General features: G+C 50.9%; 1 protein-coding gene across 1 annotated transcript; it reads left to right on the forward strand.

Annotated features, from left to right (window-relative positions):
• The first annotated feature begins 13,322 nt into the window (after positions 1-13,322).
• Thy1 (Thy-1 cell surface antigen) lies at positions 13,323-18,239 on the forward strand. Its single transcript, XM_059266852.1, has 4 exons — positions 13,323-13,395; positions 15,816-15,877; positions 16,276-16,611; positions 17,003-18,239. Exons 2-4 carry the CDS (start codon positions 15,841-15,843, stop codon positions 17,113-17,115), a joined length of 486 nt encoding a protein of 161 aa, XP_059122835.1. The 5' UTR covers positions 13,323-13,395; positions 15,816-15,840; the 3' UTR covers positions 17,116-18,239.
• Positions 18,240-21,752: the final 3,513 nt, after the last annotated feature.

Here is a 21,752-nt window from a genome sequence, read left to right on the forward strand (position 1 = left end):
GTTCGAGGGCCGCACCTACCCACCTCCTTTATGGGACCATCACGCTTGGGTAACAATTACCAGCAGTGCCGGGCGGTGGTGGCGCAGAGGCAGGTGGATCTCTGTGAGTTTGAGGCCATCCTGGTCTACAGAGCAAGATCCAGGACAGGCACCAAAACTACACATAGAAACCCTGTCTCAAAAAACAAAAACAAAAACAATTAGCAGCCGTAATCACCCCAGGACCCATTATCAGACAACTAGGTACAGTGCTACACTCCAGAGCAGAGGCTGATGGGATTCTTCACACCAGCCAACCTATGCTGGTCACCTAGCCTCACTCCTTCCTGCCTCAGAAGTGGTAAGCAAGGCTCCAGCCTACAGCCTTCCCCAGTCAGACCTAACCCTTTCTAGTGTCCCCCACAGTGTGATATGCCATCTCTGCTTGGAGACCTGTCCGTTTGACAGACTTCCAAAGGTGGCTAGTTGTGATTCCCTTAGCTTACCATACCTGAATATGAAAGTTTTTTTACATTTATTTGTTTGTTTGTTTATTCATTGTACGTGTGTGTGTGCTCACATAACACCCACCTGTACATGTAGAGGTCAGAGGACAACTTATGGGAGTTGGTTCTATCCTTCCACCACGTGGGTCCGGAGGATCGAACTTGGGTCATCAGGTTTAACAGCAAGCACCTTTACCCATTGAGTCATCTCACCGGTCCAGTGATAACAAATTCATTATAAGCAAAAGGACTTGTCATTTACTACAGTGCTATGATATATTAGTTATATTAGTCTCTACTAAATAACCAACAATACCTTAACTATAATAAATTATAGCCATTTTGAGCAGCAGCCTCGGACTCTCGCCCTCTTCTGGAACCATCCTCACCTTGTTTTCCAATCTCCTTGTGGCCAAATCCTTACCTCATACCACCCACCACTTCCTCACTGGAAGATGCCATTTTTGTAGGTCACTGTCTGGGTTCAGTCCTCATGGCCTTAGACTCTTCTGTTACTGCCCTATCAGTGCTCTGCAGGGCCCTGAGCTTTGTCTGTTTCCAGAGCCACACCCAGCGCCAACTGCCACCTATCTGTGGCACTCACTGGACACCTTCTCTGGGACTCTAACCTGCTCCTTGCTCCACGCTCGTGTCTCCAGGCACTTTGAGCTCTATCCTGAACTCACAGCCTTTGCCCCAAAGTTGTCCTCTCTCTGTTCTTCCTTCAGAGAAGCGCACCAGAAACCTGGGAGCCCCAGAGACCCTCATCAAACCCCCCCAGGCGTGCCTAGTTGGTGCATACCCTCTGGGCAGCTTCTCTAAGCCTGCTGCCGTTACCCCCAGGCAGACTCTCCCACCTCAGCTGGATTCCAGCCCTTTGCTCTGATTCCTCTCATCCCTCCTGTGCACCCTCCAGCCTGCTCCCACTAATCCATCCCCCATGCTCCATGAGACTGCTGCCCTGACTCTGGGCCTTCTGTAGTTCCCTACTGCTTGCTGGAGAGTCTACAACCTTTGACCTAATCAATGCTGTCTTTGTGATCTGGCTTGCCTTTCAAGCACATCTCTAGCCCGGTTCCTCCTCCCATTCCATACCCAGCAGCACTCAGCTTCAGGATGCAGTGGAGAGACCAAGACACACTTCTGTTCCATCATTCCTTCTCCTGCTTCTGAGGATCCCTTGGGAACGCCTGTCCACAAGCCACTGTTCTCTCCCAAGCCTTCTTCCTTATGCTCTCCTTCTGGCCTCATACGATCCTTGCAATACTGGATTGCTCTTATTTCTTTAGTGTTTATTCAAAGATTCGTCTTCCCAGGCATGGCGGTACACACCCATAATCCCAGCACTCAGGAGGCTGAGATGGGAGGATTGCCAGGATTTCAAGGCTAGCCCAATCTACATAATAAATTCCAAGCCAGGCTAGACCTTAGTGGGGGACAGTGGAGAACCAGGGCCTGATAAATAATAGTTCAGTGGATAAGACACTTGCCACACAAGCCTGGAGATCTGAGTTCAATCCCTAGAACCCATACTTCTAGAAGGGAACCGACTCCTGAGAGCTGGTGCATGCCCTGCTATCATATGCACACACCACACAATAATAATAACAAAATTTGAAAGTTCCTTTCAGAAATCAAAAACAAAATTCTTGAAAGCCAATGTTCTTAGGACACTTTTCTATTGCTGTGATAAAACACCATGACCAAGACAATTTGCGGAAGAGTTTATTTGGGACTTACAGGTCCAGAGGGTGAGTCCATGACCATCATGACAGAGGCCATGGCAGCAGGTAGGCAGGCATGGTGCTGGAACAGTAGCTGAGAGCTTACATCTTGATCCATTGCAAAAGGCAGGACATAGTGGCACTAGCCTTTAATCCCAGCACTTGGGTGATAGAGACAGGTGGATCTCTGTGAGTTTGAGGCCAGCCTGGTCTACATATCGAGTTTCAGGACAATAAGGGCTACATAGAGAAACCCTGTTTCAACAAACAAACAAAGCACAAGCCAGAGAGAAAGAGAGAGGGAGGGAGAGGAAGAGGGAGAGAAGGAGGAAGAGAAAGAGAGAGAGAGAGAGAGAGAGAGAGAGAGAGAGAGAGAGAGAGAGAGAGAGAGAAAACTGGGAATGGTGTGGGCTTTTTAAACCTCAAAGCCCACCCCCAGTGACACACTTTCCCCAACAAGGCCTTACCTCCTAATCCTTCTCAAACAGTTCCACCATCTGTAGACCAAACCTTCTAATACATGAGCCTATGGGACATTCCCATTCAAACCACCACAGCCAGGTAGAGTGGCACATGTCTACAATGCCAGCAACAGAGAGGCTGAAGCAGGAAGGTTTCTGTGAATTGGAGGCCAGCCTGGGCTACCTACTGAGTTTCAGTCCAGCCTGAACTACGTGTGTGTGTGTGTGTGTGTGTGTGTGTGTGTGTGTGTGTGTGTGTGTGAGAGAGAGAGAGAGAGAGAGAGAGAGAGAGAGAGAGAGAGAGAGAGAGAGAGATGGACCCTGACCTCAGGGCACATGTTCCCCCTTCCCAGAAACCACCTCCCGCCCCCCACATACATGCTAAACAGACAAAAGAGCAAAGAACCATGAGGGCAGGATCCATGTGGGCATTCAGTCACTCACCCACCCCACGCTTCCCCTAGGGGAATCTTTCTAAAGAACACACCTACAACCCTAGCACTACATTTGTGGAAGCAGGAGCATTAAGCACTCAAGGCTAGCTTGTGCTGCAGAGTGAGACCCTGTCTCAAAAAGAACAACAAAACATCTACCTGACTGTGTCACAGCCTCCCTGTAACCCTTCTGTGGCTCCCAGCTGCCCAGTCCACACAGACAAGGACCTCACTTGTCCTTCCCTCCACTCAGCGTTGGCTGCCACCCCCACTTTGCTCTGCTTTGATCCTGGGCCGCCTCTGTCTTAGACCCCTCCCCCTCCCCTCTCTGGCTTGTCTATTTCAGACTGAGAACCGCCCCGACCAGTGACAAAAGGCAGCAGTTCTGTGGGTCAGCAGAGCGGGCCTGGACCAGCTGCGGTGACACTCGTCTCTGCCCTGCCTTGTCGGCTGACCTCAGCACCCGCTGACAGATGGACCAGCCGGGTGATTGTGGAGGGGGTCACTCCGCGTCCGGCTATCAGCAGGTGGGCCTGTCAGAGCTCAGCAGAACAGATCTTCCTCACATGGCAGCCAGGTGACACTTAGGAATCATGTTTGCAGGAAACCGTCAGCCAAAACGTCTGCAGTCAAACCCTCAGTCAGTGTGGAGGGGGCATGGAGCTGGAGGGCCATCAATGTAGGGTTCAGCCATAGTCTGTCCTCTACTAGAGCGTCACAAGCCTCCCACGAGCACAGTAGACCTCCACAAAACATCCATAATATGGTCCGTCAGTGCTATCAAGTTCCTAATGCAGCCTCTGTGTTTTCCAATGGTCTTCGGTGACCCCCGTGAAAGGATTGTTCAGTCCTACCCCCCTAAAGGGATCATGACCCACAGGTTGAAGACCCCTGCTCTCCAGGCAGTATTACAGATAAAGAGCCCCATGTTTCTGGGCTCTTGGGCCTAGCTTCTACGAATCCCTTCTTCTCCCTCTTGTCTTCCTGTGTGGTATATGTGAGTGTGTACGGATGCACTCCCCAGAGCACTCACATGGAGAGGTCAAAGGTTGACTCCAACGTCTTCCTCAATTACTCTTAACCTTATTAGTTTCAAAGACTTAATTTACTTGTATTTATGTGTGTGCCTGTGTGGGCATCAGATCTGCTGAAGCGGGGGTTACAGGAGACTATGAGCAGACTGACAGCTGGGAACTGAACTCTAGGCTACTTTAAGAGTAGCCAAGAGTTCTTAACTACTGGCCCTCTCTCCAGCCCTCTCCACCTTATGTTCTGAGGCAGGCTCGCTCACTGAACCTTGAGCTCACCATTGAAGCTAGACTGGCTGGCTAGTGAGCTCCCAGGATCTACCAGTTTCTGCCCACCACTACCACCCACCCCCTTCAGCACTAGAATTAGAGGCATATGCTGCCACACCCAACTTTTTCAATGGGTGCTGTCAATCAAATTCAGGTCCTCCCTTTACCCACTAAGTCATCTCCAGACCACCCCCCTTCTTTTCCCTGAGAAAAAGCTCCCACGTGCTTAGACCTGCTTCCTGTCCAAAGAAAGTTGGGATCCACTTTCACGATGGATCATTTCCAGTCCTCTGGGGTCCCAATTTCGGCAGCTTTGTCCAGTATAATGTTCTTTTAAAACCCTATGAGTTTCCTGTAACTGGGATCCATGTGTGCACTAATTGCCACACCCACGGTTAAATTCAAAGAGACTCTACTCTCGAGATGCTGTGCACATCTTCAGTGCTCTCAGAAGCTCTCCTGTTAGGCTGAAAGGTTCTGCCAGACACCACTTCCTGGGGTCTTAACAAAGGTCCTACAACCACATCCCCGATTTAATCTTTCCTCTAGGCCATTCTCTTACTTTAAGAAGAAATGAGGACCAGTTAGTTCTGTTTTCCAAAGCACAAACTTGGCAGTACCTGCTTAGCTAGCCCCTCCCTCCCCTCTGAGAGTCACACCAGATGATTAATCACACACAATAGAAGTATCCAAATGACATTTTCAGCCCCCTCTCTCTAGATTCCTTTAGCCAAATTCACAAGTTCATTAAAGTACTATCTTAATCCATTTCGTGTTGCTCTAACAAAATACCCAAGGCCAGATAATTTACATTAAAAAAAGAAGCTTGGCCAAGAACAGATGGTACCTGCGATGCTAGCACTCAGGAAACTAGGTCAAGAAGATTAAGAGTGCAAGAAAACTTGGGCTACAGAGTGAGTTCAAGGCCAGTGTCTTACTTAGAATTACTATTGCTGTCAGGAACCACCATGACCATAATCACTTGGGGAGGAAAGGGTTTATTTCACTCACGGTTCCATATAACAGTTCATCTTCAAAAGCAGTGAGGGCAGGAAATCAAGCAGGGCAGGAACCTGGAGGCAGGAGCTGATGCAGAGGCCATGAAGGGGTGCTCCTTACCAGCTTGCTCCCCATGGCTTGCTCAGTCTACTTTTTGTAGAATCCAGGACCACCAGCCCAGGGATAGCACCACCCATAGTGGGCTAGGCTCTCCCACAGCAATCACTAATTAAGAAAATACCTTACAGGCCTGCCTACAGCTGATCTTATGGAGGGATTTTCTCAATTGGGTCTCCCTCTTCTCTGATGACTCTAGCTTGTGTCAAGTTGACTTAAAACTAGCCTGCACAGCCAGACTGAGCTCCATAGTTCAAAAAAGGAAGAGAGGGGCTAGTGAGGTGAGTCACTGGGTCAAGGTGCTTGTCACAAAGCTTCATGACCTGAGTTGAGTCCCACATGGTAGAAGGAGAGAACCAACTCATGCAAGCTGTCCTCTGACCTCCACACATGGGCCATGGCATGCAAAAGGACATACAAACACATACAATAAAAAAACAAATAAATGAATGAAAAATAATATTTGTCTTAGTCTTATTCTACTGCTTAAGAGACACCATGACCACAGCAACTCTTATAAAAGAACCATTTAATTGGGGCTTGCTTCCAGCTTCAGATCTTTAGTCCATTATTGCTATGGAGGGAAGTATGGCAGTGTACAGGCAGATGTGGTGGTGGAGAAGTAGCTGAGAGTTATACATCTGGATCCACAGGCAGCAGGAAGAGAGAACCACTGGGCCTGGCTCAGGCTTTTGAAACCTCAAAGCCCATTCCCAGTGACACACTCTCTCCAACAAGGCCACACCTACTCCAACAAGGCCACACCTTCTAATCCTTCTCAAGTAATGCCACTCCCTGATGAGGAAGCATTCAAATACATGAGCCTGTGGGGGCCATTCTTATCCAAACCACCACATACTTAAATACAAGGTTTTCTTGTTTTGTCCTGTGTTTTGTTTTAGCAAAAAGGAGGAACTAGAAGAGAGATACGTTTACCTCTCAGATTTGGAATATGAAGCCCAAGGTTGTGGACCCATCTGGTCAGCATCTGGAAAGAGCCTTCCTTCCAGCTGCTTCTGGGAAGTTTGTGTGGGGATCACGTAGAAGAGAGAGCACACAGAGGGAGGGAAAGCAAGAGTGAGATGCGGCTAATCCAGTCCCTCCATCACCCACTCCTGAGGGTGGAGCCCCTGTGGCCTGTTTATCTTCCACCAGGCTCCACCCCTTAAAGGAACCGCCCGGCTTCATACGGTTACTCATGCTTCCCGCGTGAGTGTGGGAGCTGACACATCTGAACCACAGCAGGTCTGTCTCCTGCCCTCTCAGTCACCACACCCACGCTTTTGACAGCTGTGCCACCACTGCGCGGCACCAGCCAGCACTCTTGTCGCAGCCGCAATGTAAGTTCCTTAGTAAGAAAGCCTGGGGTCATGCACCCCGGAAGCTACAAGCCAGGCAGGCCTCCCCTGTGGGCACCGGGAGAGAACGTTCCGGCCAGCCAGGGAGAAGCTACAAGGCTTCCTAATATTCGTGTGCAGAGATCTCCCAGCATCGCTCCTGCACATCCTGTTGACGGAGGAGGTCGGAAGGCCGTGGAGAATCCAGATGTGGAGGCAGAGGGCTGTGGTGGTTCACAGCTGCAACCCCGGCACTGGGAGGGAGGGCCAGGAGGGGCAGGATTTCAAGGTCATCCTCAGCTATAGGGCAGGTTTGAGGCAGAGAGAGATCCCCCTGCCTTGCCCCCCCATTCTTTCTTTTTAGTTTTTTTTATTTTATTTTATTTTATTATTTTTTATTTTTTTTTTATTTTTTATTTTTTTTTATTTTTTGAGAGAGAGAGAGAGGATTTCTCTATGTAGCCCTGCCTATCCTGGAACTCACTCTGTAGACCAGGCTGGCCTTGAACTCAGAGATCCACCTGTCCCTGCCTCCAGACTGCTGGGATTAAAGGCATGCACCACCACCACCGCCTGTTTCTGTCTTTTTTTAAACAGGGCCTCACTATGCACAGACTTCATTTCTTAATGGAAAAAATACGTAAGAATTTGTACCTAGGTTTTAGCATCAACATGGGCCTATCTGGGGTAATTTGTTGTTTTGAGAGATGCATTCATTCATTCATTCGTTCAGTCATTCATTCATTCATATTTTGAAACAGGGTCTCATGTATTCCAGGCTGGCCTCAAGCTCTCTATGTAGGCAAAGGTGGCTTTAAACTTCTGATCCTCCTGCCTCCAGCTGCTGAGTGCTAGGATTACATGTACCACCACACCTGGCTTATGGATGCTGGATATTAACCCCTGGGTTCCATGCATGCTGGGCAAATATTTCACCCACTAGACTACATCCCCAGCCTCCATTATTGTATGTTGAATCACGTGGAGTCACACATGCTTTTGTGGTCATACATGCACAAAAAGCATGTCATCTGGGAGCTGTCTGAGCTAGGTGATCCCAAGTGGTGACTCATGGTCAGTTCTCCACATGGCTAGCTCAAACTTCTTCACCCGGGAACTAACTTCCAAGAAAGCAAATACCAACACAAAAGCAGTGCTTAGGCATCCGGTTTCATCAAACCTGCTAATAGCCAATTGGCCAAAGCTTGTCACATGACCACTCCCAGAAATGGCATAGATGCTGGAGGCTTGATTCATTGGGGGCCACTAATGTGGCAATCTATCACCCATGAGCAGCTCTGGTTCATCTTTGAAGACTCAGTGCACATCTCCTGCTCTGACCTATCCAGGAGGAAGGGGATGGCTGACTCCAAGAAAACAGTGTTCTCCAAACACAGCAGGACTGAAGCACATTTAAATTCAGAGAGGCTATGGCAGGATGTGCAGGTTCAAGACAGACAGGGTCCTAGGGCTGGGATCAGGAAGTTGACACGGGCTCCCACCCCTAACCAAAAGCTATCTGTAATTGACAGTGCTTAAGAAGGAAAACTTAGTCTTCTCCAATGGAGTCTCAGTAGACATATTAACCACATCCAGGGTAGCCCATGCCCAGCAGTAGATGGTCAACACAAGACAACTTCAATGGTATTTTTATAGATTCAAAGACATTTTTTGTCTTACTGGTCTTTTGCTTGTATATTTTGGTTTCCATTTTTGTAGGGAGCTGTGGGTGGGTGGATGGGTGTATGAGTTTCTTGGTCTTTTTCTTTTGTGTTTATTTGTTTTGTTTGTTTGCTTTTTTAAGAGAGAGATCATGGAGTTGGGTGGGTGGGGAGGTGAGGAGGATCTGGGAGGAGAAAAGCACCATTAGAATATATTTTTATGAAAAAAAATTCAAAAGAAAAATTTATTAGCTGGGTTCAATGGCACACAGCTCTAATCCCAGCACTCAAGAAACTAAGGAAGGAGGATCCTGAGTTCTAGGCCAGCCTAGGTACTTTCTCCCCTTAACTCCTGACTTGTACCCTAAAAGATAATCTTTTGGGGGGGGGGGGTGGTCATACTCTCTAATCAAGCACATGGTTCCTTAGGAAACCAACCCAACCTGAAATTAGGAAAGACAACAGAGTACACATTGATTCCAGGATTCTTTGAATTTCATAGATAATTATGTTTTTAAACAAATTTAAAAATAAACAATGAACTGAGTGTGGAGGTGCACATCTTTAATCCCAGCACTCGGGAGGCAGAGACAGGTGGGTCTCTGTGAGTTCAAGGCCAGCCTGGGCTACCAAGTGAGTTCCAGGAAAGGCGCAAAGCTACACAGAGGGGTTTCAAGACAGGGTTTTGTCTTGAAAACAAAACAAACAAACAAAAACAGAATAGACCAGAACTCCTGCAAAGGTGGAAGGCAAGAAATGAACCACAGAGTTGTCATCTGACCTAAATATGCGTGCCATGGCACATGCAATCGCTCACATGTACACACACACACACACACACACACACACACACACACACACATACACACACACTAATAACGATAATAATAATAAATTTTTATTGAATGTTTAAAAATCAACAGAAAAGGGCTGTTTTTCTTTTGCCATATAAGGACATTAAAAACACACAGGAAATCCACCATCAGCACTTAAACAAAAAAAGTGAGAAGATAGACTCTGAAGACGGAAGAATAGAAAAGGCAGGTGTGTGGCCTCCACTGGCCCAAACTTAGAACTGGGTGTTACGTGCTGCCTTGGCATCTGATGAAATCTGCAGGGTTTCAAGTGTCTCCCATCTTGTTGAATCAGAAGGGTGCTCCCACTCCAGCCCCAGCTGACAATGTCCTCCGCCAGACAACCCTTCCTTATGAGACCAGGTTCAGGTCTTGCTTCTCCCTGGGCAAAGGCTTCCATTCTCGCCGGCAGTGGTGGCACATGCCTTTAATCCCAGCACTCGGGAGGCAGAGCCAGGTGGATCTCTGTGAGTTCGAGGCCAGCCTGGGCTACCGAGTGAGTTCCAGGAAAGGCGCAAAGCTACACAGAGAAACCCTGTCTCGAAAAACCAAAAACCAAAAACCAAAAAAGAAAAAAAAAAAAAAAGGCTTCCGTTCTCTGGAAACCTGCAAAGATGCCAGTCTGCCAGTCCGCCATCCTGCAGGAAACCCACATCACACCCTTCTGACACCCCCCCCCCCAAGCCTGCCTCAAATAAATCCAGGCTGTTCAGTGTCTGGATGCAAGCCCCTTCTGGCAATTCTGTGGATACAGTGTGGTTCTCTGGAATGTGAGTATATGAGGCCCATATACTGCTTTTGACCTTACCAACTCAACGCTGAGTGTTCAGCCATCCATCCCATTAGCTCTGGGATAGGAACCTTTCCCACGTCAACGAAGTAAAAAGGAGGGACTCCAAACATGGTGGTGATGGCAAAATACCAACACACCATCTCCCACATGGGACAGTGAAATCATTCTAGAAAAACCTTGACTGCCAGGCTAGAAGCACCGGAGCACTGTGGAGTCAGTCTGGAGACCGAAGAACTCCTCCATCCCAGGCCTGGCTCCCCTCCAGAGTAACTGTCAGACTTTTGACAAATCATTTCCTTCCTTGGTCTTTGGGTTCGGGCTGTAAAGTGATGAGAAGTTCTGTGACTCCTGTGACCCCAACACTCGGATAACATCTAAAACATCATCCTATATGATTATATTTATATGACTATAAAGGGTGAATGCCCCTCGGGTGGCCTGATCTTGAGGAGTTTGTCACCCACGTGTCTCAAGCTGGAGCTACAGGAGACAAAGCAAGGAGAGGGGTCCAGGTGACCAACAAAAGACCATCTTACCTTGACTCAGTCCTTCCAGCTTTCGGCTTCTGACTTGTCCACTAGTAAATGGGAGCTTTTCAGGCTCCTCCCCTTCCCCATCCATGATCCCTCCCCAGATCCTGCGTTGTCTTCTTCCAGCCTTTGATTCTATCCAACTGGAGATGTTGCTCAAACAGACACCGAGCTGCAAGCTCTCAACAGGCCATGCTCCCCTCCCCTTCCCGAAGGCAGGGTGCCTGGGGACCCAGAAGTAGGCCAGGTCCTGGAAACCTTCGCAAAGTGGCACAGACACCTCCAGGGCCTCAGGCAGCCTGAGCCCCGACCCTTGCCACTGCCGGCCCATGTCCTGCCCCAGAATCACCTCCTCTGAGAGGAGGAAGTCCCAAACTAAAGCAATTAAACTCTGATAGGAAAGATCCCCGGGCCGACTCAAAACCCACTAAGCCGAAAGGAACACACTGCAGTCCAGGGACAGAGTCGAGCCTGTGTGCAATGAGACAGGAAGGAAGCTGGAAGGATGAGAAAGAATGGCAATGGGGTGAGTAGCTGAGGTCGGGGCATCCGGATCCTGAGAAATTCCCCTATGAGCAGTAAAGGTGGGTGGGCTCATCTATGAAGAGGGGTGGTCCGTGGGGACCCCTGTTCCTTAGCCCCCAAGCTCTGGGGAGCTTTACCAAAAGTACCCCCAGGAGTTCAGTGGCTTACTGAACAGCCCCCACTCCTGTTAGAATGTCCTGTCATCGGAGGGAGGAGACTGAAACTGTATCTGCAGGCCCAGGGATGGCTTCCAACAGTGCCATTACTGTATTGAAAATGGCAGCCAAGGTGCCAGGGCTGACTTCTATGAAGAAACAGGAGAACGAGCAGGCCGGTGGCTGAGAGGGAGGGCTAGCCCACAAGACTTCCCAACCAACATTCAGAGACCAGGAGGTTCGAATCAGACTAGCCTTCTAAAAATACATAGGGAACAGCAAGAAGGCTCGGTGGGTAACGGGGCTTGCCAACAAGTCTGACAACCGGAGTTCAGTCCCTATGAACTACGTAGTAGAAGGAGGAACCGACTCTGGAAATCTGTCCTCTGGCCTCCAAATATGTGCATTCAGCCACACACACACACACACACACACACACACACACACACACGCTGGGGCTGTCTTTCTGTACGCTGTGAATGTGTGTTGCTCTGATTTGGTTGATAAATAAAATGCTAATTGGCCAGTAGCCAGGCAGGAAGTATAGTATGGCAAGATAAGCAGAGAGGAGAATTTCTGGGAAGAGGAAGGCTGAGTCAGGAGTCGCCAGCCAGACACAGAAGAAGCAAGATGTGAAGATAGAACTGAGAAAAGGTACCAAGCCACGTGGCTAAACATAAATAAGAATTATGGGTTAATTTAAGTGTAAGAGCTAGTCAATAGTTAGCCTGAGCTAATGGCTGAGCAGTTTTAATTAATATAAGCCCCTGTGTGTTTATTTGGGTCCAAGTAGCCGCAGGGCCTCGGGAGCCAGGCAGGACCAAAAAAAACTTCAACTACACACGTGTGTGTGTGTGTGTGTGTGTGTGTGTGTGTGTGTAAACAATTTTAAGTTTCATTTAAAATAATAATAAATATAAAGAAATAAATCATTAGCACAAGGCGTTTAAAAAAGGGTCTCTTGGTGACATCAAGTTGATGGGGGAGAAGGGGTATTCCTGAGGGTGAAGAACCGGGACTCAGCCTTTCCAGGTAGTCATATAGCCCCGTTCTGAGAGTTCTCTCTTTCTCTTCCGCCAGCTGAAGGATGCAGAGTGGAGTGTCTCAGCATTGAGGGCTTGGGTTCCAAATCCTGCAGTTGGCCAGCTGGGCTACTTCCCAACCGTGCAGTAACAAGGAGTGGGACAGGAGGAGTCTGCTGTGATGGCAGTGGGGACAAATGTGACCATGGTTGTAATGAGCCCAGCATGCTTGTTAGAAGGCCACACTCCTTCTTCCCTGGTCTGAAGACCACATGGGACCATCTTGTGCTCTTGTTCTCATCTTGTGAGAACATTCTAGCTGGCTGGGCTAGGAAGTGCCAGCTCAAGATCAGAGTCAGAAGCAGAAAGCACTGTTCCCCCACAGAGCCAAGCGCTCTGAGTACCTGGAGGTGGGCAGGCCTGGGCAGCAGAGAGGGGGACCAGGCCGGTGTACCCCTTGCTTTCGAAAGGCTGCTCTAGCATGGAAAATGACCAACCAATTTCCTTGGCGGAAAGACCGGCCTCCAAAGCCGAAACTCATCACTGGAGGCTCCAGCCTAGGGGGAAAGAGGGGGTAAGCTAGCAGGCAGGCCTCCCCACAGCACTCTTTACCCTTCGGTTGTCCAGACTTCTGAAGGCTCTAGCCAAGAAAGGGTTACACAGCCTTCAAAGGAGAGCCAGCTTCTCGGATGGGAGAAGGAGGCTGCCCCATCCTGATTCCGGGGCTCCCAAACTGTCTTTTCCCGGAGCAGGCCAGCCAGCCAGAGGACCGAGGGTACCCCTTCAGCAGCAGCAAGCCACCTTCCCACACCCAGGCGCGCCCTCGCCCGCCTCCCCACCCCCTCCATCCTTTTCCCTTAGCCTCTGATTGGCTAAACCCAGAGGCCCTCCCCGCTCCCCCTCTCCCCCCACCCCTGGTGAAAACTGCGGGCTTCAGCGCTGGGTGCAGCAACTGGAGGCGGTGGTGCATCGGGAAGAGGCTGCAGCTACCAGAGTCCAGGTGAGAGCCGGAGCCAGGAGGAACCGGCACACACGGGGAGAGCCACAGGGTGAGGGTGCAAGCCCTCCCAGCCGCAGCTTTGGGAAGGGATGTGAGGGCGCTCCTCGATGGGGGCGCGGGAACTGGGGAAGGGACCTGCATCTCAGGCTGAGCGGGAGTGAGAGGCTGTGCAGGGTCTCAAGCTTTTGCTGGCGGGCGCTGTCAGAGCCTGGGTGCCAGAGGAGAACCGTGAGGAAGGACACTGAGGACAACCTTTGGTTCTGCCCTCCACCCAGAGGCCCCCAAGCTCAGATCCCTAGGGTAGGGGGGTAGGTGGCAAGCTGGAGGGAGTCTCCGCTGGTGACCTCGCGGCTCGCTGGGTGCGGGTGCGGGGAACCTCAGGTAAGGAAACCGCAGTGCTGCGGAAGGGGACTGGGTGATAGGCGCGGGGGAGGGGAGAGCTAGAAAGGATGCCAACAGGGGAGAAGGGGAACCTCAACTGATAGAGGAGGACTGAAATACGGAAATGGCATCAGGGTGGAGTCAGCCAGGCAGGGCCTCGGGGAGAGGACGCAGAGTTTGGCTCGGTATGGGCTTCTGAGACTGGGGCACCAGGACACAAACTGCCTCTGCCAGTGCACTCTACCCCTCCATCTAGTTCTGCCAGGCTTCTCCGGTCCCAGCCTCATCTCTGTCCTCTAGGGTTCCCTCTTCCTCCCCTGGATCCCAAGCCCACACTCCCTCCTCCATAACAGTGTTCTCAGATCCAAGCCCTATGCGGGCTTGGGTGTGGTGGGCTAGCCTGTAATCTCAGCCCTCAGGAGACGGAAGCAGCAGGATCGTGAGTTCAAGACCAATTTGGTCTTACATCTTGAGTTCCCAACTCACCAGGGCTACTTAAGGAAACCTTGTTTCTAAAACAAATAAATACTCCCCGCCCCCGCGCCGCTTCTCTGCCACAGAGCCTTGGGATCCGGCTCCCCAAGCTGAGATGACATTCGCTGTCGCTGCCGATCCCCGAAACCCTAGTCTTTTCCCCCATGGATCTTGGACTGCGAGAGTGGCAGAGTGGTGTGCCCTGCGCAAGGGCTGTGTGGCCTAGGTGGAGCCCAAGAACACTCTCTTGGGCAAGGACAGCCTAGAGTACCTGCTCAATGTTGCTAATGTGTTGAGAAGCCGGCTCCTGGGTGCGGGGCGGTGGGGGTGGGGAGAAAAACCTATGTCGGGAAGCTATGAGCACTGGACTAGAAAACTGCAGCCCCTTGAGAGCTGGCCATTGGCAAGCGCCTCTGGCTTATGTATAATCAGAGCACTATGGCTTCTCACTCATATCCTGTGCCCTGTACGGGCCTCCGTGGCACCTTAGCTAGATGCGTGTCTGACCTCATCCCTATACATTAAGTTATCTGGATCACTTACTGTGGGGCATAGTACCTGATGCTTACTATTTTCTCAAACCCCATCACAACAAATCCTTTTTTTTTTTTTTTTTTTTTTTTTTTTTTTTTTTTTTTTGAGACAAGGTTTCTCTGTGTAGCAGCCCTGGCTATCCTGGAACACGCTCTATAAATCAGGCTGGCCACCTCAAACTCAGATCCTCCTGCCTCTGCCTGGGATTAAAGGCGTGTGCCACCATGCCTGGCCACAATCCTATTCTTATGCAAGGTTCGGAGAGCCTCATTTATTTGTAAATATCTTTTATCCAGCTTTCAGGGAGCTGAGGCAGGGCAGAGTTTGAGGACATCCTGAGCTACGTTGGGAGATATAGTCTCAATAAAATAATAATAATAGGTCAGGTGCATACCTGTAATCCCAGCATTCAGGAAACTGGGGCAGTTTGGTGAGTCTGAGGCCAGACCAAGCTACATAGTGAGACCGTATAAAATAATAATAAATAAATAAGTATTTGATTATCCATTATATGCTAGGGCTGATCTGGGCATTAGGAATCTTCTTCTGAACTGGTCCCCGAGGAGAGAGCCTTTTTGTTTAATGGCTCTGAAAGCATTCATTTGGGAAGACTGAGTGAGCTCTGGAGACCGGCTGCACAGCGACATGAGCGAGTGTAACCCTCCTGAAGCATGCACTCAGACTCTGATTAAGACAGCAAAAGTCATGTACAGTTTACCAAGTCAAAATTTTAAATGTAGGCAATCCTTGCCTCAGAGGTCTTAAATCCCAGAGAAAAAAAGTGGCCGAAGTTGCCAAGCAGGGAAGTACTCCAGGGACGGCACAGACAGACAGACAGCACCCAGGACACGTGCACGCTCCCTCTGCTTTCTCCGAGTGGCAAAGAGCCTCAGGCAATGTCACCTTCAAACGGAAGGGGGTGAAGAGAGGGGCTTAGGTGTCCACCATGCCCTCCATGGGCCGTACGCCCTGACAGTAAACATGGACCACTTGTCTCACCTATGGCTGATACCCAGCTTTGCCCACCCCAGAATCCAGGACAGAACCCTTGGCACCATGAACCCCGTCGTCAGCATCGCTCTCCTGCTTTCAGGTACTGGGCAAGGGCAGGGCTGGCATTCCAGGGCATCTGGCTCCCTTCCCTTAGGGAAGTAGCCTCTTTGTCGTAGACTCCGAGGCACAGGTGGTTGAGAGGGCTCCGCTTCACTGTGACGGTCGGTGGTGGTCTTTACCAAATTGGAAACTCCATACAGGAGCTAAGAGCTCCCTTTAATCTCCAGTTCTGGGAACATAGATGGGCTCTAGAGGTTGAGTAGACTAGAGAATGGAAGTTGGGGCCTGGGGGGAGGGGTTGTTATGTATCCCACCAGTACCCCGGGGGTGAGTGCAAACCCCACATCCTCCCCAGCCAGGCCCCAGTCTACTCTTCCTGCAGGTGGGAGGCCCCTGCTCTGTATCTCCCCCAATTCAGAGAAGACACTGCTGTGCCAGTCTTGCAGATGTCCCGAGGGCAGAAGGTGACCAGCCTGACCGCCTGCCTAGTGGACCAGAACCTTCGTCTGGACTGTCGTCATGAGAATAACACCAACTTGCCCATCCAGCACGAGTTCAGCCTGACCCGAGACAAAAAGAAGCACGTGCTCGCAGGCACTCTTGGAGTGCCCGAGCACACATACCGCTCCCGGACCACCTTCACCAGCCGCCACAACATCAAGATCCTCACCTTAGCCAACTTTACCAGCAAGGATGAGGGCATCTACACATGTGAGCTGCGGTCCTCTGGACAGCCTCCCACCACCTCCTCTCAAAACGTTGATGTGCTCAGAGGTGAGACTGGTCCCCAGAAAGATGAAATGGCCAGGTTAGCCATGCTGGGGCTAACCAATCTGCCTAGGGGCGGGGAGTGGGGGGGGGGGGACCAGCCAGCAGCTCCATTAGCTGGGCTGGAGGGGAGAGGGGCCCTATAGCCTCCTCTAACTGCTGCCCTCTGTGTGCGTGGGGAACGATCAGGGGGCCAGATAGGCAGAACGTGTAGTAGAGGCTGTATATTCAAGAGCTGAGGAATCGGCTGGTGGGAAGATGGTGGTTCCGTTACACAGTTACACCAACGTCAGGTTGAGCCCCTTAAGACATCGAGACACCAGCCCCCTTAAAGGGATAACACCTGGTGCTGTCTCGGCTGCCCCCCCCCTCCTCTGACCTCCTTCTCTCTCCACAGACAAGCTGGTGAAGTGTGATGGCATAAGCCTGCTGCTTCAGAACACCTCATGGCTGCTGCTGCTCCTGCTTTCTCTCTCTCTCCTCCAAGCCACGGATTTCATTTCTCTGTGACTGGCTGGGTCCACAGAGAAACAGGAAACCTGCAAGGCCCAGTACAGAGGTCCTGCTTCTCTGGGTCAGCTGACTCCCTTCCCCAGTCCCTCAGATGCCGTGGGGAGAAATCGGGACCCTGTCCCTCATAAGGAACCCCAGTGCTGCATGCCATCGCCCACCCCCCTCTGACACCTCACCCTCTCCGCACACCACTGGCTGCCATTTTATACTCTGTTCCAGGGCAGCTTCTGTCTGTTTATTTCAAGTTTCTCCTTTCTTTTCTCTGGGAGTTTGTGACGAGGGAGGCCAGGATTGGGGACCTAGTGGATGGGTGACAGGACACCAGTCCCTGGGGGGAGTTCCTCCTTGCCAACCAGGCCAGATGCCTGAAAGAAACATGGATGAGGGAGTTGGAGTGTGTCTGTACCTGGTACAGTCATACTCTTGATGAAACTATCACCCAGCGGGCCGGGAGGGGGGCCTTAAGACCTCAAGATATCAGGGTGCTGCTCAGCCTTTGTGGCCCGTCCAATGAGGATGAGAACTGAGATTCCACAAGGTCGTTCTCAGCCACCGCATACAAGCCCCCTCATACCACTGAAGAAGCACCCCCTGGAGCTCTTAAGCCAGGGCTCATTCCGTCAGTCAAGATGCAGGTTCAGCCAGAGAACGTCGGGAAAATGGAGGGTAGGCGGTGAGGTAACACCACCCCTCCTGTCTCTGCCACTGCCTGTAGTGAGAAGTGTGGCAGAGGAAGGCAAGCCCCTCGTCTGCCCCCAAGGAGGCAGGACTCTGACTTGCAGGATCTAAGTCGGTGCAGGAAGGAGGTCCTAGAGCCATCCAGGTGGACCCAGCTTGCTGAGGGAGATTCTTTCTTCTTCCTTCCCTCGCCCCTCTGTGCCAGCCCCTCTAGCTGTCCCTGATCCCCCAGACCACCAGAGTCTTGCCACCTGCCTCCGCTGGGACCTCCTAGGGTGGGAAGCAGGTGGTGGAGTGAGGCCCAGTGTGGCCTCTTCTTGGAAGATAGCTTTCCCAACACCCACTTCCCTACTGACAGCCTGTCCTATGTGTAAACGCCACCACAGCTTACCGTATCTCACTGAGGGGGGAAAAAAACTGCACAATAAAACCAAGCCTCTGGAGTCTGCCCTGGTGTCTGTCTTCTTCGATCTGCCATGGTCCCCAGCCCGGATGGCTTGGCTGGGTGTTTCTATGTGCAGAAGGTCCAACAGGACTCTGGGGTACCCCAGCCCTTCCTGTCCCCTCGCCTCCTCTCTCCCCCTTTCTGCAGCCCCCTCCCACAGGGACACGACACTGAGCTTCTCTTGAGAGCAACTCTACTCAAATCAATATGTGTCCTCTCTGCTGACTCATCTGGCAGTGGCAATGAGTTCACCCGCCAACACATGGGCCCCACCAGGCAGCCCTGGCTCTGGAAGTGGCCATGATTTTGTTCTGATGGGTGCACCCCGCCCTTTCTTCCCAGCTCTAGTTCTACACAAATGCACCCTTAAATCCGGTCTGCTGAGAAGACATGCATGCCCTTGAGCCCTGCAGCAGGGACAGTGGGAGGGCCAGGCATGGGACCTTCGGTACAGAAGTGATTACCTGGGAAAGGGCTCAGGTAGGCTCCCCTCCGGAGTGGAAACGTGGGCCCCCATCCCTGCATCCCTCCTCAAAAAGTGATAAGTAAAATGTGAACAGGCACCACAGGCCATCCTGGGTTTAGGGCCAGCTGGAGACCACAGGGGGCAATGGGTTCCATTTGCAGTGATCTATGGAGACAGCCCACCCTGCTTTGACAGGCAATGTGGGGGAGGAGACTGAATCACTTGGTATTTAGCCTAGATAGAATAATTACCTGAACGTTTTTTCTTAAATGTCCCAAGCTAAATTGATACCACTCGTTCCCAGTCTGCCTGTCCTTGCTCTGGTCTCCCTTCTGACCACACCGGAAGAAAGCAGGAGAAACCACACATTGCAAGCCATAGGCCAGTTGGAGGTGCAGCCAAGCCTGAGCTGTCCAGGGAAGGGATAGTCCCAAGACCCAGGCTCCCTGCTCCGCACTTCCATGGAGCTACAAGTGTCATGCCAGAGAAGTCTGTAAGAAAACCTTTGCCTGGTGAGTCAAACACCAGGCAAGTTTGGGAAGCTCCGCCCTCAGAGCAATGGGAGGTCAAGTTCAAAGTCTTTTTCTGGGAGGTCAGGGAGGTCAGGTAGGAAGCCAAAATGAGAAGCCAGTGTGAGACTCTGGCACCAGGGTGATGCTTCTGGTGTGGCCTGTGTCACACTTGGCGCTCTTTCCCTGTCGTTAGGGAGGTGGAGTTGCTCTTTGAAGTTATCTCCAAGTTGCAGACTCCAAGGCCTGGAGTGGATAGACTCAGCCTAAGAAGCTACAGAGGACCATGGGGCAGGAGGGCTGAAGAGGATAAGGGTCGAAAGACATGAGGCCTTGCAATCTAAACCAACCCAAGACAATCCTAACACCGACAGGAATGCTAACGGTTCTCGGCAGCTGGCCATCACACCCATCAGTCCCTCTGGTTGAGTCAGCACATCTTGTAGAGGCTGTGGGGAATGTCCTTAGTATCTGGGGTACTTAGGAAAGCCTGAGGCTCCTGCCCATACACCCCAGGCCTCCTGTCCACATCCTCACTGCTCCGACTGCTCTCCACCTTCAGCTACTTAGTTCTCCACCTTAAGGCCTAGAATTCTAGCTCAAAGGCATCAAATGCCAGGGTCTTGGGTCTGGTGAGATGGTTCAGTGGGTAAAACCACTTGCCATCAAGTCTGATGGCCTGATTTCGATCCCTGGAACCCGTACTCGTAGAAAGAGAGAACCAACTGCTAAAAGCTGTCCTGACCTCTACACTCACACTTGTGCACATGACTGTGTGTGCTTATATACACATACACGCACTAAATTGTTTTTCAGAAGGTTTATTTAAAATGTTTCTTTTTAATGCCTTTCTTTGTACCCTACATCTGCATGGAGTTACCCCCGGAGACCAACTGTACAAAGCCGTCATCATAGCAGGCTCTCCGACATCTAGAACTCCCTTGAAAAGGCCAAGGGGATTACCATGAGATGTGGGGACTTTCACTGGCCAACAGGAAAGTCACCACAGCCTCGGAGACCTGTGACATGCAACTTCCTGCCTTCTTGCACCAAGTCCAACTCCTGCCTGAGCTTGTAGCTTTGGTGTTGGGGGGCGCGGGGCAGGTACATCTTCCCATGTGCACTCATGATAGAACACTAGCCTGAGTTCCTTCTGAGCTCTAGCAAGGGCTAGAGAGTCACCGCCCCACCTTCTGCTCAGCCCAAGGGTGCTTGAGGTAATGGTGGGACAGCTTTCCTCACCAAGGCCCAGTGCTCTTGGTCTCCAGAGATTATGTGGCCCAGAATCTTCCCCCACCCTTGGAGAGAAAGCATCTCTTGCCTGGCAAATGGAAGACCCCAGGTCAGAGAAGATAGCTTAAGATAAATAGCAGACACCTATGGAGGGCAAGTATGACTCACCACTCTGTAGGATGGTGATGATTGGAGGATCTTTCTACATAGCCCTGGCTAGCCTAACTGTACATAGGCCAGGCTGGCCTTGAACTCACAGAGATCTGCCTGCTTCAGCCTCCCAAATTCTGGGATTTTGATTCTGGGATATGAAAGTTTATGATTTAGTATTGGGCCACATTCATAACTCTCATGGGATGCACAGGCCTCTGGTCGGATGCATCGGCCTGGGCTTAGCTCTTTCTCGCTGCTCTGTGGAGAGAGATTAGAGAACAGTAATTGAAACACTAAGTAGGGAAACCCAAGTGTAGAAGCTCATATCTGCAGTCCTGGTACTTGGGGAGCGGGCTGAAGCAAGCGGGGTGCCATGATCTGGGCCAGAATGGGCTACACGGTGAGCCTAGCCTGGGCTATGGAGTGGAACACTGTCTCGGGGAGGAGGGAATTACTGCAGTCATCCAAAGAGAGGATGATGGCTTGGACAGAAGTTATAGGTGAAATAAAGAGAAGTGGTGTCTTGGAGAGACATTTAGAGTGAACATGGAACACTGGTGAAATCTAAAGGAAGCCTATGAACTTGCCCAGCTTTGCTATTGTACTGGTTATACAAGCTGCTACCACTAGGGGAAACCAAGTCACAGGTATTTGAGACCTCGAACCTCCCACTTCAAGAGTACAGCCAGCCTACAAGATTTGGATCCCCTGGAACTGGAGTTCCAGATAGATGTTTGTGAGCTGCCATTGGTGCTGGGAATTGAACCCAGGTCCTCCAGCAGTGCTCTTAACCACTGAGCCATCTCTCCAGTCCCTCTTGTACTATTTTTATCTTCTCAGGATTGGAATAATCTTTTCCTTTTTTAAATTACTACACAGACTTAACGAAAGAACACACACACTCCCTAGCACGGTGGCTGAAGCACGTGAAAGGTGCTCTTCTGTCACTTGCTTGTCAGCCACGCTGTCTGTGGCATTACAGCAGAGAGAATGGACTAAGACAGCACTGAGTATGGCCTTAGCCAAAAACCACAGCACAGCTCTCAGGGAACGATGAGAACGAGAGTAAGGGCCAGGTGTAACGGGTACAGCCTGAATCCAGCACACAGGAGGCAGAGGCAGGCGGAGCTCTGTGAGTTCGAGGCCACCT

Source organism: Peromyscus eremicus, chromosome 7, assembly GCF_949786415.1.
Source record: "Peromyscus eremicus chromosome 7, PerEre_H2_v1, whole genome shotgun sequence".
NCBI lineage: Eukaryota > Metazoa > Chordata > Mammalia > Rodentia > Cricetidae > Peromyscus > Peromyscus eremicus.